Source organism: Camelus bactrianus, chromosome 10 (genome assembly GCF_048773025.1).
Source record: "Camelus bactrianus isolate YW-2024 breed Bactrian camel chromosome 10, ASM4877302v1, whole genome shotgun sequence".
NCBI lineage: Eukaryota > Metazoa > Chordata > Mammalia > Artiodactyla > Camelidae > Camelus > Camelus bactrianus.
In genome coordinates this window covers 50,867,115-50,882,322 of record NC_133548.1, presented here as the reverse complement: position 1 = coordinate 50,882,322, position 15,208 = coordinate 50,867,115, and the positions used below count along the sequence as shown (strand labels likewise).

Here is a 15,208-nt window from a genome sequence, read left to right as displayed (position 1 = left end):
AGAGAGGAAATTAAGGGTTGAGAAGAGAAAAGAGAGGCAAAGGGATGGCAGAGCTATGCTGCTGCTAAGGGTACCCAGCACCTTTGGGGCCCAAAAAGCCTTGGGAGCCACGACCTATAGCTGGTGGTCACAACACACCAGGGATACTGTTCTACGGCCTGAGGAGGTCCCAGCTATTCGGCCCCATCCCCTGGATGCTGCAACTTAGGGTGAACCAACCACACTCCATCCCTGACCTCAGTCCTCCACCTGCGAAAGGCAGAAAATACTGCCAGCAGCACAAGATTATCAGAGGACCGGACCAAATCACAGACATGGGAACCTTTAGCAGGGCCTGGAGGAAGGAGACTCAAAAAGACTCAGTGTTCAAAAAGACTGAATGGAGGCAGAGGACTTGGGAGACAAGAATTCGAGTCCCAGCCCTGCCCCTCGTTCATGGGGTACGCTAGGTAATTCTCACCTCTTTTCTATGGCTCAGTTTCCTCCTTTTAAGAAACTTAGATGCCTGCAGTACACACAACTCAAAAAACAAAAACCAAACCACTCCACAAGCCACTCCACAAAAAAAAAAAAAAAAGAATAAAACAAAAACCAAAAACAAACACTCCACCAAAATGAAGAAGAGAAAAAACAGCCCTTTTCCCGAGCCTCAGTGCCACTGGGACCAAGACACAGCCCAGCCCCAGAAGCCCCCGAGGCCTCTCCCACCTCCTCGGGCCCCAGGCCGGGGTCTTTTACCTTCGTAGGAACTGCTGACTGGCGGAGGGTGCCTGATGAGTAACCACAGAGAAACTACAACCGGAACCGCCGTGCACGGCAAGATGGGGTGTGGGGCAAGGAGAAAGTGGTGGGTCAGAAAACGGAGGGCAAAATCCACCAGGGGAAGAGGAGGACCCTCCGGGCAGAGGTCTAGGTTCCGGGGGGGCTGGGGGCAACATAGACACCTGGACAAGCACTGGGGGGGCAATGGCTCTGTCCTCCCTGTGAGCCCCTCCATACACTCTCCAGAAAGCCATGGGGCAGCAGGAAACTATGAAATAAAAAGGCATATAATCCTGCTGGAAACAGGGCCACCAGATCACCACTCCAGGGACAAGGGAAATGTCAAGGGTGGGAAATTCTCCACCCCACCATGCGGTCCCAGGCTGGCACATATATGCCTTTTGTGCCCATTTCTCTGAACACCTACACCTATCCACGTCCTCTGGGCTGGCTGTGCTTCCTTCACCCACGCTCCGTTAGCTGCTGGAGGTCGAGACCCGCCATGGGAAACCAAGTCCTGATCAGGCTTTGCTCTGTAACCTCTCATGTGACACTTCTCTGGTCCTTGCATCGCACCCCCAATCAGTACAAGAGGATGAGAAGCACCCATAGACCCTCTTGGAACCACAGCAAAGCCCTGCCTCTGCTCTGCGGCCAGAGGAGCTCAGCTAAAGCTCTTGGACAAGGGGGCACCTAGACACAGGCCCTGCTTCTGGGGGCCCCCCCGCCCAATGAAATCCCTGCCCCAATATTACCATGGCAACGTCGGCCTGGAAGATCTGCTTGATGAACTTGTTCCTGGAGGAGTGGACCAGCTGGATGATGTCCCCGTGCAGGGTGTCCCGGTTCTTCTCCAGGAAGCCTGAGCAGCAGCAAAGAGCAGTCACACCTCGCCAGCTCCGGCAGCCTCCCCTTGACAGGACTCAGCCCCTCCCCAAATCCACAAGGTCTGGGCCAGGAAGACCCTCAAAATTCACCTAATTCGGCCACATCCATTTTATAGCAGGGGACACTGGGGCCTGGAGAGGACAGAGCAGTTTTCCCAAGGTCACAGAGAAAGTGAGGGACAGAACCAGAATTGGAACTGGTCTCCCCAGCCACACAGCCCCCCTCTTCCAGGCCCAGTCAAAGAGGAGGGCAGGAGGTCTCAGTCCCCAGGAGGGGCCACCTTCCTGACTGAACCACCCCAGCGCCTGAAATGCCAGCTTTAGTCTTTTGAATGACGGCTGGGACCTGAAACACCTTACGTGAGGGCTTGCAGCTGGACAAACGTCTCCTTGAGCAGTGGACTACAGAGAAACTCTACGGGACTAAAAATAACTGCACGCAGGCACAGTTGGGGCAGTTATGAACAATAAGATACAAAAAGGCCACGAAGAAACTGCCGTTTCTGAGGTGCCGGGAGCAAAAGCAGGGCACTGCGCATGACCCCTGCACACGGCACCACCAAGGGAGTGGGCAGACCACCTAAGCCGCACCTCTGGCCCCACCCACTGACCTGCCCCCACCCTCAGCCCTGTTTAAGGAAGAGCCCGCCCCCACTCAGGGAACAGCAGGACACCTGTTTCTTGTTCTCGCTGCCCGGGGCTGCAGCATGAGTCCCAGAAAAGACTTGCCTCAGTTTCTCGTCTGGCCTCTTATCAATTTCTACTGATTAAAGAGTCCAAGGACTTGAGTCAGTGACAAAGGTGTCAGAAGCCCTTGTTAAGTGTGTCCCCTGGGAGAGAATACATTCATCTGGCACCAGCTAATAGTAAAGGAATTAACTTAAAATGCCTTGTATTCAGATAGTGCCTTATATTTTACAAAGTGCCTTCACAGAAGTAATGCTCACGTCACCTCCATATACGAGGGACAGGTGGGGATTATCTTCCTCATCCCACAAGATATGAAACCGATGTTCAGAGAAGCAGAGCAAGGTGGTTAATACCACACAACAAGCCACAGGCTGAGTTAAGACCTGAGCCCAGGAACCCTGGGGCCAACCCAGGGAGGCTTCCCTGCACCACACAGACTGCAAAGAAGGCTGCCATTCCCAGGAACTGAGGACTTAGGAACTGGTTAATGAGGGGCCTTGCTAGGGTGGGGCAAAAGACGGGGTGCCCAAGGGCTAGGGATGCCTGAGGAGGAGGAACCTTGCAGAGAAGCAGGACCATTTCTCCCAGGACTCAGGCTGCCCTGGCTGGTAGATAGCACGGAGACCCAGTGGTGAGCTACCCACCTGGCATCTGTGGAGGGGCGAGCTGCAGGAGCCCCTCAGTAGAGGAAGGGTGGGCTCTGAAGTTGGGATGGAATTACAGGGCCCTAATTAAAGCTCTATGACAGACTCACTCTGGGACCCTAGGAAGGTCCCCTTCTGGGCCTCAGCTTCCTTATCTTTTGAATGAGGATGTACCCATAAGCTCTTGCTCCTTTTCAGATCACCTAACACCACCCATGTCATAAATAAGATGCTGGATTAAAATGGCACTCTGTGGACAGAAAATGTTTAAACACTGGCAGAAGTGTTTAAAGCAGCTTAAAACCTGATTAGTGACCTTAGGCAAGTCGGTTCCCTCTTGGGGCCTCAGTTTCCAAATCCATAAAAGTAGATGACCCATATGTTCCCTCCAGATCTAACAATATTCTATAATTTTATAGCTCAGTACAGCTCACTCTGGAATGTTGTGACGCCTGGTACATAATAGATGCTCAGTGAACATTGGTGGGCCTGAACTGAAAAATATAATCCTCTCTTACTCCAAACAATAGACCCATTTGTTTGCCCAACAGACCTTAAAACTTAATATTGTCTTCCTTCTTTCTAACAGGAGGGTCAGCTATCACACTTGATATTTTAAGGACATCTGACAGCCTTCAGCTTCCACCTCTGCAGCATGGCTCACCCTCTGTCTCCTGGACCAACTCAACAAGGAGGTAGGAAGCCAGTGGCTCTTTGCTTGTTTTGAATTTCACTGACTTTGGTTGTGGGTGGAAACCCCTAGGGCTGAAGGCAGGAGCTCAGTGTAGACACATCCCTCAGCTGATGCCCATTTGAGGCCAGGCCTTTGCCCCTGGGTGGGAGGGGCGGGGTTGGCAAGGACAGTCTGCAGGCTTTTGACAGACCCTGTAAGAATTCCAAGGAAGGTAAACTTGACTGTGTTCTGACCCTCTTCCTCACTTCTATCTTTAAAATGAGCCCAATTGCACGTCCCAGGAGAAAAGAAGATATGTATGTTTCAAAGACCAAACTTGGTCTTGTTGCTGAAGGAATCTTGGTGGGTAACTGGGCTGGTTCTAGGCCTGGCTTTGCACCCAATAGGCTGTGTGATCTAAGAACCGTTAACTTCCCCTGCTGAGTCTCAGTTTCCCCATGTGTGAAAAAGAGCACTGAGCCCACCCAAAGAATTGAAACCAGAGACTCAGAAAGATATTTATATACCCAAGTTCATGGCAGCACTATCCACCATAGCCAAAGGGTGGAAACAACCCAAATGTCCATCAGCAGATGAATGGATAGATAACATGTGGCGCATGTGTATACAATGGGATATTATTCAGTCATAAAAAGAAAACTGACACATGCTACAGCATGGATGAACCTTGAGGTTATTACGCAAAGTGAAATAAGCCATACACAAAAGAACAAGTATTGTATGTTTCCACTTATATGAGATACGCAGAATAGTCAAATACATAGAGACAGAAAGTGAAACAGAGGTCGTCAGGGGCTGGGGGAGGCGGAGGAGGATGGAGAGCTATTATTTAACAGGCACAGAGCTTCTATCTGTGGTGATGAATAGGCTCTGGAGAGTGGGGACAGTTGCACAATAAGTGAACATACTTAATGCCACTGAACTGCAGACTTAAAAATTGTTAAAATGGTAAATTTTATATTATATTTATTTTACCACAATTTTAAAAAATCTCTAAAAATAGAAAGAAGGAAGGAAAGAAGGAAAGAGAGAAAGAAAAAGAAAGAAAAAAAGAAAGAAAGCAAAGCAAAGCAAAGCAAAGCAAAGCACTGAGCCCAAAGCTGCCCGAAGTCCCTTCTGGGTTTGTATTCCAGGCCCCTCATGTCTTTGTATTCCCTGAGCTGGAGAGGGGAAGGGAGGGAGGGAACACAGCAAAGAGAGACAGCTGACCCAAGAGGGCCTGCCTGTACCTTGGGTCTCATAGTAGACGACACCTGCAAAGTGGTTGATCCCAAACTGGGTCTCGTGGTTGTTCTTGGGGGGAATGTAGTTCGAGTTAAGCTTGTGCTGGGAGTTCAGCTTATGCAACATGGTGGTGTCCGTGCCCTGGGGAACCAAGCAGCAGCTGTCAAGCCCGCCCTTTCCTCCATGCCTTACTCTCCACCAGGCCCTACTGCTTTTCCTGCCCCATGTCTTTGCACCCCCTCTTCTGTCTTTCTCAAGAGCTTCCCCCCCTTTATTTATACCTCACACAGAGCTCTCTGGGTCTCCATTTCCCCACTTGTTAAGTGGGTGAATTGGAATTACATAACCTTCAAAGTACATTCAGTTTAGAAAATCTATTTCCCACAATTAAAATCATGAGAGCAGCCCCTCCCCACTCCAAGGCATATTCTGTGCCAGTTGCATGCTTGGATCTTCATCATTTGGTCCAGGACCCATTGCACTGTAGGTGATTCCCAAATGTCAGATGAACACACTTGAATTGGCCCTAGAGCTATGCTGAAAAGTGCGCATCATTAGTCCTATTTTACAGATGAGGAAAGCTGAAGCTCAGAGTGTGCCGGGGACCTGTCTGCCCCACCTTGTCACAGGCCCACCTTGGGGAACTTGCTCTCCTCGTCGATGAGGGAGATGATGTTCATGGGCTTGTTGGCGATCATGTCCAGGGCATCCTGGTTGTCTGTGAACTCGATGTGCAGCCAGTCGATGCTCTCCAGGTCGTACTCCTCCTGCTCCAGCTTGAACACGTGCCGCACAAAGAACTGCTGCAGGTGCTCGTTGGCAAAGTTGATGCAGAGCTGCTCGAAGCTGCAGGGAGGGCGCAGGGCACAGGGGGCGGGCAGGGGGCGGGCAGGGGGCGTTCAGGCCCTGCCCCTCCCACTCGGGGAGCCTGACTGTGACTTGGCGTGCAGTGCACCCCAGGGCACACTGCTCCCACGTGGAATCTCCAACCTCTGAGGTGGGGCCACATAGCAGGTACAACCCCCTCCATGTACAAGAGTAGACACTGAGGCCCAGCGAGGCCAAGCACTCGCCCAAGGTCACTCAGTGAGTCAGAAGGAGAGTTAGGGCTGGAGCCCTTGTTCCCAGCACCACCAGGTCCTGGGAAAGGGCTGTCCAGTGGGCACATAACCCCAGCAGAGCACCTGGGAGGGGAAGAGCCAAGGCGCTGGGGAGGTGGGACACAAAGAGAGATTTAAAGTGTTAGTGGATGTGGGATGGAGGCCCACAAGATTGGGCAAACAGAGCCCCGACAGTGATATCTCTGAGCCACCAACTAGCACTCTCCCAGGGGACAGACTCTTCATGTATTCAGCGTGGGTGCTTTGGTGGTGCAGGAGGGCTTTGAGACATCGGAACATTATAGGGATGAAAGTGACTTGCTTGGGATTACATGGCTAAAAAGTAAGGCAGGACCAGCTGTCTCCAGCCCCCAGGATCCATCTGGATCTGCTCGATCCATCTGCCTCTCACACGGCCCCCAGGAGGGGCAGGACCCCAAGTGGGGCCAAGACCCCCTTCAAAGCTTTGCTCAGGCCCAGCCTCTCCTGCTTTCAGGCACCTTGCAACTTGGACACTGGACTGGCAGGCAGTGGGGACTGCAGTGTCCCCGATAGTGTAAGAGCCCCTTAGCTGGCCTAGCTGATGCAGGGACTGGAGGGGATGGGGAGGAAGGGGAGAGGGCCCACCAGGATGTCTGAAGTCAAATTTTTCAACAGCTTGGCAGTGTGCTTGGAACCAGCTAAATGTAGTTTAAAGGGAGAGATGTGACACTTGTGCCTCTGTTGCAGAAGAAAATTCCCACAGGGCAGAGCCCCAATGTGTTACCTGTTCACGGCAAAGTTCTCGAACCCAAAGATATCCAGGAGGCCGATAGACCTGCGAGAGTTCTTCACCTCCTGGGAGGGGGGCTTGTAAATCGCTGCATTGATCTTGTCCACGATCCACACAAAGAGCCGCCCGTAGATCCCCTGAGGGGAGAGGCTGCTACATCAATGGCCGGGCGCAGCTGCCCCCTCCCAGGGACACAGGCCAGGCTCCAGTCCCTTCCTGCTGCATGAAACCCCCAAGCCTTTACTCCAGCTGTTCCCTCTGCCTGGAACACCCACTCCTGCCTCAACAATTCCTGCTCTGTGGAGCTATCAGCTCCCCAAGAAACCCTCTCTGACCTTTCAGTTCAGGCCCCCATCTCTCTGACCACCTCTGTCACCCCTTCAGCTCTATCTTGAGGGTCCCAGAGCCCAGTACAGGGCCTGGAGCTGGGGAGGGGCTCACTGGATGACAAACAGGTGACAGGAAACTGGCAGGACTGGGGGGCCGCCCCACCAGACCCAGTCCTTCTTTAGTGTCTTCTTTGGAGAGACCAGAGAGGGTGTCCCAGGGCAGAGAATAGCACAGCAGACTGACTAATCAAAGAATATGATTCAGCATGAGGTCCAACGGGCTAGATATCAAAGCAGGCCCAGAGCAAAGGGCCTGAGGGCACCAGAGCTGTCAGGGCCCCTGAAGAGCACAACACCCTGCCCCTGTGGGACAAGTGGGGCTCCGGGGAAGGCAGACTCTTGCCTGGGTCCCAGAGAGAGAGAGAGCCAGTGGCTAGAGCCTGGACCCAAGGGCAGACTGGGGTCAAGGCCCAGATGTCCTTCCGGCTCTGTGTACTCCTCAGCTCCTGCCCATCAACAACCACCCTCCCACTGGCCTCTCCACCTTGACAAAGGCGTCTCGCACGTCCAGTGCCTGCTCCCTGCTGAGCGGGGTGGACACCGTCTCCCCACGGGTGATGATGGTGCGGCTAGTCAGGCAATTCATCAAGTCCTGGGGGTTCACCTGGTGGAGTGACATCCAAGGGCTCACCCCACCACCTGCCGACCCACCCCTCTCTCCACCACACCCAGAAACCATCCCCCCACTTTCCAACTAGGCCTTGATCAGACTGTTCCCTCCACTGGGAATGCCCTTCCCCATGGCGCTATGGCCAAATCCTCCCCAGTTATCAAAAGGAAGGAATTGCTTTCTCCTCGACAGACCCCTCCTATCCCCCCAGCATGTCACGTCCATCCCAGGACTGTCTCTGACTCTGGCTTTATTTATCCCAGTTTTCCAACTCAGGGCAGAGCTAATAAAGATTTGCTAAAAGACTGACCCACTAAGGGCCCCCCAGTGCCCTATGCCATCCCCAGGACAGCTGATCTGGGACAGGCAGTGAGGCTCCCAGGCTCCGGGCCCACTCCTCCTCTGGGACCTGTGCCCAGCAGGTTCTCAATGTTGAATTCTAGAACTCTCCAAGCAGAGCACCCCAGCCCTCCTCAGCCCAAAGTCAGAAATGCCCCCTGAAAGAAAAGGAAACAGCCATGGGGCAGAAGGTGGGAGACTGACCTCAAGCAGGGATGCGGCTGTGGCCAGGGATGGGGAGAAGAGGACTTCGCAGGCATCCAGGTTTTCAAACGTGCGGTCTGTCAGCAGCAACACGGTGCAGCGTCAGGCAAGGAAGGGTGGGCATGGGGGTAAAGGGGCCGTCTAGGCGGATGAGGCGGCCACTCCTGGGGGACTGCCCTGTCCACAGAGGGCATCAGCATCATGACTAAATGCTTTTATGGGTGTCTGATAAATGTTCTCGCCATGCCACGTATGGTGAGGGCACCATGGGCACCATGAGGGTAGGAACCATGTACACCCAGCACCTGGCTCCATGCCTGACATCCAAGTAGCAGACACTGGGAGTCATGCCCCTCACCCCGACCCCCACTCCAGACTCCCAGAGCAATCAGTGGCTCCTGAGACAGGCTTGGTAAACTTGCATAGCTCAGTGCCTGATACCACCTGCTTCTCCCCAAAAGTACCCTGCTCTCTCAGGCCTCAGGACCTTTGCATAGGCTCTTCCTTCTGTCCGGTGCACCCTTTCTCCACGTCGTTTAGTCTTTCAAGACTCACTAGACTGTGAGCATCTTCAAGCTGGGATCATTCATTCGTTCACTGAGTAAAGCTTCCTAGAGCTCTTACTCTGTCCCAGGACTGGGCTGGGCACCAGGGGCAAGAGCAGAGTGGACTTGGTGCCTGCCTCAGAGGACACCTCCCAGCCTGGCACACTGTCGGTGCCCAGGGAGTGGTAGATGAGTGACTAAAACACACTTCCTTCTTTAGCTTTCCTTCTCTTTTGAGGAGGCTGCTCAGTGACTCACCCTCATACTGCAGGTTGCCCAGGTGCAGGATGGCGGCCAGGAGCTTTGAGATCTCCCAGTTCTCGGTGTCAGTGAACATGAGCACCTTCATGGCCGAGCGGATGTTGGCGTACTCCTGGCTGTCCTCGCGGCCCTCACAGGTTATGCAGTTACCCTGGGGAGAAGGGGTGGGAGAGTGGGGGTGGGAGAGTGAGGCTCTGAAGGGTGTCAGGGAGGACAGAGGTACCCCGAGAGAGGAAGTGCCTGGGCTGAGGGGCCCACTCTGCCTGGCCAGGCCAGCCTGGGGCTCTGGGCACTGACTTCACTTATGTCTAGAAAGCTCCTGGCTGGGCTTCTCAAGAACACACCTACATCTGGGGAGCCTGAATGCCCCTTCTTCCATAAGTGAGAGGAGCTGTTCACCCACCTTAGAGACTGGAACCCCTCACCAGGTGTTCAAGAAGGAGTGTTGAAGGAGGTATGGAAGGACAAGGGGTTAACTGCAGACAGGTGGGGCATCAACTGGGGTCTGCCCCACTGTGTGTGCCTACAAGACCTGTGTGTGTGTGTGTGTCCAGGTGTGTCAGCCAGCTAAAGGAAGTGTCCAGGAAGGCCTGTCACACCTATAACACACATACACACAGACACGTATATTTGTTGCCCACATCCCTCAGGTGCCACAGCCCACTCTTGCATCCACGTGGCTGGCCCAGTTCAGGTCCAGACAACCAGGCATGGGCTTCCCTCAGCACTAGGGAAGCTGATGCTCCCAAGCCAGCCTGCTGTATGCATGGCCTCCCACTGGTGCTGAGTGGCAGCAATGGTCCCGGGCCCACTTTTGCTTGGTGACCAGACGGAAGCAAGAGGCTGGCACCAGGGCCCTGCAACCAGCGAGCCTCTGAGGCTAAAGCCGCAGCAGCCTGTGCACTGCAATCCTGGGGGCCCTGCAGAGGTCCCAGTCTGAACATCTTCAAAGACTGAAGGAACTCAGCACACCTGTGCACGCAGGTCCGGGTGCGTGCACATGTGGGTGTGTGTGTGTCTATGCGTCCCTGGGTCCAGGACGTCTATACACATTTAGGAATGTGTGTGTATTTGAGGTGAGGATTCATCTAGATGTGTGTGCAAGCGTGTGCCCAAGTGGGGACAGGCCTTAGGGTGGGCTGGGGCCACTCGGGGGACAGGAGAAAGCCCACAAAGAAGTTCCCACCCACCAGGCCTGGAGCTGAGGAGGAGCTGTGAGGGGAGCCCCCCTCCCCAGGTGCCCCACCAAGGCCTCACCATGGCCAAGTAGTTATAGTCCGTGGCTTGGCCCAGGCCCAGCTTCTTCTTCTGCTCCTCGCTCATGCCCTCCAGCATGCAGTAGAACACGTGGTAATTCCTTTCGTCGGGGGCCTGAAAATGTGGGCACAGGGTGTTGGGGGATGGGGTGGGAGGGCAGGAGGAGGCCATCAGAAACCGAATAATTAAGAGAACTGTCAACAGTTTACTATTTTAACAAAGGCCTTTCATGAAAAAGCCCAGGTGGGTGGGTCTCCTGGTGGGATTTCAGGCACTAAGGCAAGAAGACAGTGGCACAGGGACAGTTAAGGCCAGGCAGACAGTGTGCACCCCACGCACCCCTGAACCTGCGGTCCTGTGCGGGTGCAGCTCTGCCCCGGGACTCGGGCCCACCTGGCGACAGACGCGTGACTTCTCCAGCAGGTACTGCTCAATCCTGGCGCCCTCGATGGCGCCCCGCTTGTTGAAGTGGATGTCGATGTACTTCCCGAAGCGGCTCGAGTTGTCGTTGCGGATGGTCTTGGCATTCCCAAATGCTGTGGATGGGCAGAGGGTCCCAGTCAAGGTCAATTCCCACCCAGCCGCCCCGCCCTGCCCTGAGAGCCCTGGCCCTACCTTCCAGGATGGGAGTGGCTTCCAGCACCTGCTGCTCAATCCACGAGTGCTGCCCACTGATGGCCGCCAGAAACTGCAGGATCAGCTTCGTGCTCTCCGTCTTCCCTGCCCCAGACTCGCCACTGCAGGGGAGACCCAGGGAGAGGCAGGAGCTGTTACAGCCCTAAACTGCTCCCCCACCTCTGACCAGCTCCGCATCTATAAAATGGGCTGACACTAAGGACCTTCCAGGGCTAGGGAAAGCGAAAGGTGCTCAGTGCCCTGCCACAGCCAAAGGTTACTTTCCCTCCCCTTCATTCAGACACACACCCCCATCCATACTCCCACAGAACATGTTATGTTCTAGATGCTCAATCAATGTTTTGTCCTTTAACCCTCTGCCCAGGAGAGCACAGGCATCTGAGATTTCAACTGAGTGTAACTTTAGGAGGCAGCAGTAAACAACGTTGACCCCAAAAGCTAACATGAGCTTTGGTAGCATTAAGAGAGATATAGGGCCTGGGAAAGGGGAGGTGATTCTCCACATCATGAGCCATTAGCAGCACAGAGCTGGAGCTCTAGGGGCTAAGCCTGGAGCTCCACACTGGTGCCGGGCTGCCCACCTGATGATGCAGCACTGGTCACGGCTGTTGCGCTTCATGTTGAAATAGCAATTGTCAGCGATGGCGAAGATATGGGGGGGCATCTCCCCAATCTTCTTGTTGGTATACTGGCGGATGTTTTCTGGCGAGTAGATAGAGAGCAGCTGGTAGGGGTTCACAGCCACCAGGATGGAGCCCGTGTAGGTCTGTGGGCAACAAGGAACAGGGAGCTCACCCCTGGGGGGCTCTGACTCTAGAAAGCTCTCAGGCTCTGCCTTGCTCCGTCCCTCTGGAAGGGAGAGCACTAGCTTTGGAGTCGCATGGACCTTGGGGTCAGAACCCTACCTTCCTCTGAGCTGAGGGTGGAACCTTCAGACTAGCATTGAGTTGGGCTCAGAATAGGAGCTCAGTGACATGGGATGAAGGGAAAGAGGAAGTGGGGAGAGAGGGAAAGAGGATCTCTAAGCCTTGGTTTCCTTACCTTTATCTGTAAAATGGTCATAGTATGACTCTTTATGAAGGTTAAAGAAAGTGGTGGACTTTAGAATTCAGAGCACACTTTAGGTAAATATCAAATGCTGCTCCCACCTTTGCCTCCAAACATTGCATCTCAAACTTTTGGAATGAAATGTACAAACTGGGCCTTTCCAGAGCAGAGGCTGGGTTGGTGAGATGGGAGTGGAATCAAGCCATAAAGAGTTGGAGGGGCTGGGTGGGCCCGGGTCTCTACAGCACTGCCGTTTGCTCTGGGGGACAGAGTGCCTCCAGCCACTCCGGGCAGTGTGGACACAGCGGCCAGACACACCTCAGCCTTCTGGGGCCTTTTCCCGCCTTGGGCTCCTCGATGAGTGCAACTGTGTGCAAAATTTCCTGCTGTGGGCCCAGGCCCTGCCACACGAGGAACAACAGGGCCTGGCCCTCTTGCCACCAGGACACAGTGAGGCCCTGACGGACTACTTCTCCCTTCCCCTACCCCTCCCCACCCCAACTTGAAGAGGTCAGCCTCAGCCCATAATTGGTGACAGATCTACTGACATCTGAGCCTGGAAGGGCTGAAGAAAGATGCAACTTTGCAGGGGAGGTGACGCCTCACACCAGAGCCACAACCACCCCCCAGCAGCCTCAGCCCAAGGTGGCCGTGCAGAGAAAGCACTGCTACCCACACCGCATGCCAGGGGAGGTGCCCACCCTGGGCAGCCACGCAAAGCTGCCCTTGGCTGAGCGCCCCAGACCCAGGCTTCAGTCCTGCCAGACCCCACCCTGTGGGCCGTGGAGGACTCCCCTCTCCCACCAGGGCTCTTCCTCCTAGCAGCCCACACCAGAGGCAGCTGAGCCTCATCATGCTGACCATGTGCCAGAGCCCAAGCCGGGAGAGACAGGGTGGGACAGGGAAGGAGGCTGGAGGGGAGCTGCCCGGCCAAGCACATGCCGAGATCTGGGGCCCGCTCTGTGCTGCACTCACTCGCCCTCCACAGCTGGTCTGAGGTTGGAAAGCGGGGAGAAAAGGCAACTGATCAGTGGGGGTGGGGAGGTAAGGGCCTTCTCTAGCAGCAACATCCCACAAAGCCCAGGGCTGGGCTAAATTCTCAGAACAGCACCTACCAACCTCTAGCCCCGAGATGCCTCAGCCACGGTCCCCTACAGCTCAGCCCTGCCAAGTGGTGGGAACTAGCTAGACTCTGGTCCCCGGGCAGGAGAGACAGCCACAAAGAACATCCCTTCAGCAGATCACGTCACTTCTCTAAGCCTCAGCTTGCTCATCTGTAAAAGGGGGATGGTTAACACTCACCTCCCAGGGCTACTGCAAAGACCAAAGGACATAACCTTTGACAGGTGCCTGGTACAGAGTGGCTGTGCATAAGTGCCACCTTCCCTGCTTCTGAATACTTCCTTAACAATGTGATGCTCAGCCACCTAGCCTGTGATCACCATGTGACGTGAGGCTCGTTCCACGCAGTCATTCAAGAACCCTTCACTGAGGCACACGGGGAGACTGACAGCCTCACTCTGGGTGCCGGGGAGGGAAAACCCAGGGTTGTGGGTGCTCAGACCAGGCACACAGATTCCTCGAGGTGGGGGTGTGGAAGAGGGGAGTGGAGGGCTTCTCAGTGGGAATCAAGCACAGGGGCGTGAAAGGGCATGACATTTGGGAGGACTGCTGAGAAAAGTCGCCCTGGCAGCTGGGAGGATGAATAGCAGCTACAGAGGCTGGAGACAGAAACACTATTTCAGACCAAATGAACCAGTCAACAGAGAAGTCAGAGTCAGATAGAGGTGGCCCTGAGGACAGGCTCAATGACCAGGAACAGGGCAAGGGCAGTGCAAGAGAGGGCAAAGGGCATACTGAGACACCCTGAGATGCCTTCCAGCAGCCTGGCCTGGACCCCCTTCTCCCACTCACAGCTTCCTTGGCCCTCTCTACCTAGCACTAGGCACCTCAGCCTCCTAGACATCCCCCAATGATGTCCCCCTTTGATGTCCACCAGCCTGTCCAGCCCGCAGCCCACTCTCCCCTCAAACCCTGCCCCTCCTCTGCCTCCTGGCTTGCAAACAGTGCCACCACCGTCCTTCACCAGGGCAGGATCCAGGGATGCCCCTCACTCCTTCACAGCAACCCACGTCTCTCCATGGGCACAACCACCTCCCTGGCCAGGTGCCTCTTCACCGGGCTCCTGGCTTCCACACTGCCCCCTACAGTCTGTCCTCTCCAGGGAACCAAGGTCAGCTTTTTAAAAATCTGATTGTGTCATCCCTCTGCTGAAAACCCTCAGGCAGTTCCCCAGGGCCTCAGATCAAAGTCCATATCCTTTCCCTGCCCACAAGACCCCCGAGCCCTGGCCCTTGCCAGCTGCATCCCACAGCCAGAGGCTCCCTCCATATTAAACCTTCAGGTAAAAGCACCACACTCCATCCTCTGCCCCCTCACCCAGCTAATGTCTGCTCATCCTTCAGGTCTAAACAGAGATGACTTCCCCCTGTGCAGGAAGAGGGGCCCCCTCCTGGGTGACCCATCACGGCCTGCGCGGCCCCTTTCACTTGGCCATAATTGTGGTTCAGGGCCTTGGGCTCCCAGTCTCGCTCTCCTCTCTACCTGAGGCCCCGCACTGTGCACAGCACGTAGGACATGTTCAGCAGATGTTTGGTGAGTGAACAAAAGAGTGACTCAATGAACAGATGGAGAAGAAATGAACCGGTGCCCCACAGGAAACAAGGAAGGGAGCCGAGGGGATAGGCCTGTCAGTAACACTGAGGCAGCCCTGCCTACGCTGACAGGATGGATGGCCTGGGGCTCTGGCTAGTGGGAAAACCACAGAACAGTGGGGAAGCAATGCTACCATTTGTGGAGAAAAGAATAAAAATTATATATAATTTATATCATATAAAACATACGATATACATTTTATATTTTTGTTTTATATTGCATATATGTTTACATATATTCTTTCTCTTGAAAGATAGATGAGAAGTTAGTAGTAGTGGCTGTCACTGTGGCAGGAGGAATACTTTCCAATCTGTAACACAAACACCCATTTCAAATTAAATAATAAAAATGAGGCCTCTTCCTTTGGTGAGGGGACCTTCCCCAGCAGAAAGACAAGGACACACCAACTGCCAGAAGGATTCCTCGGGTGCA

At 54.4% G+C, this 15,208-nt stretch overlaps 1 protein-coding gene across 15 annotated transcripts in view; it reads right to left on the bottom strand.

Moving 5' to 3' along the window:
- MYO7A (myosin VIIA) overlaps positions 1-15,208 on the bottom strand; it is a 91,920-nt gene that overhangs the window by 54,540 nt on the left and 22,172 nt on the right. For 10 of the 15 annotated variants that reach the window (XR_012509755.1, XM_074372712.1, XM_074372710.1 and 7 more), the window contains 12 exons: positions 11,596-11,780; positions 10,994-11,115; positions 10,772-10,914; positions 10,379-10,492; positions 9,119-9,272; positions 8,316-8,392; positions 7,647-7,766; positions 6,768-6,910; positions 5,537-5,747; positions 4,907-5,042; positions 1,518-1,624; positions 739-792 (listed from right to left, as the gene is read on the bottom strand). Coding sequence is in view for 14 of the 15 variants with exons in the window: in XM_074372712.1 (XP_074228813.1) it covers positions 739-792; positions 1,518-1,624; positions 4,907-5,042; positions 5,537-5,747; positions 6,768-6,910; positions 7,647-7,766; positions 8,316-8,392; positions 9,119-9,272; positions 10,379-10,492; positions 10,772-10,914; positions 10,994-11,115; positions 11,596-11,780 (1,566 nt within the window). In the remaining variant the exon portion in view is untranslated. The remainder of the gene's footprint in view (positions 1-738; positions 793-1,517; positions 1,625-4,906; positions 5,043-5,536; positions 5,748-6,767; positions 6,911-7,646; positions 7,767-8,315; positions 8,393-9,118; positions 9,273-10,378; positions 10,493-10,771; positions 10,915-10,993; positions 11,116-11,595; positions 11,781-15,208) is intronic. The other 5 variants (XM_010973462.3, XM_010973465.3, XM_045509022.2 and 2 more) reach the window with 2 other exon arrangements.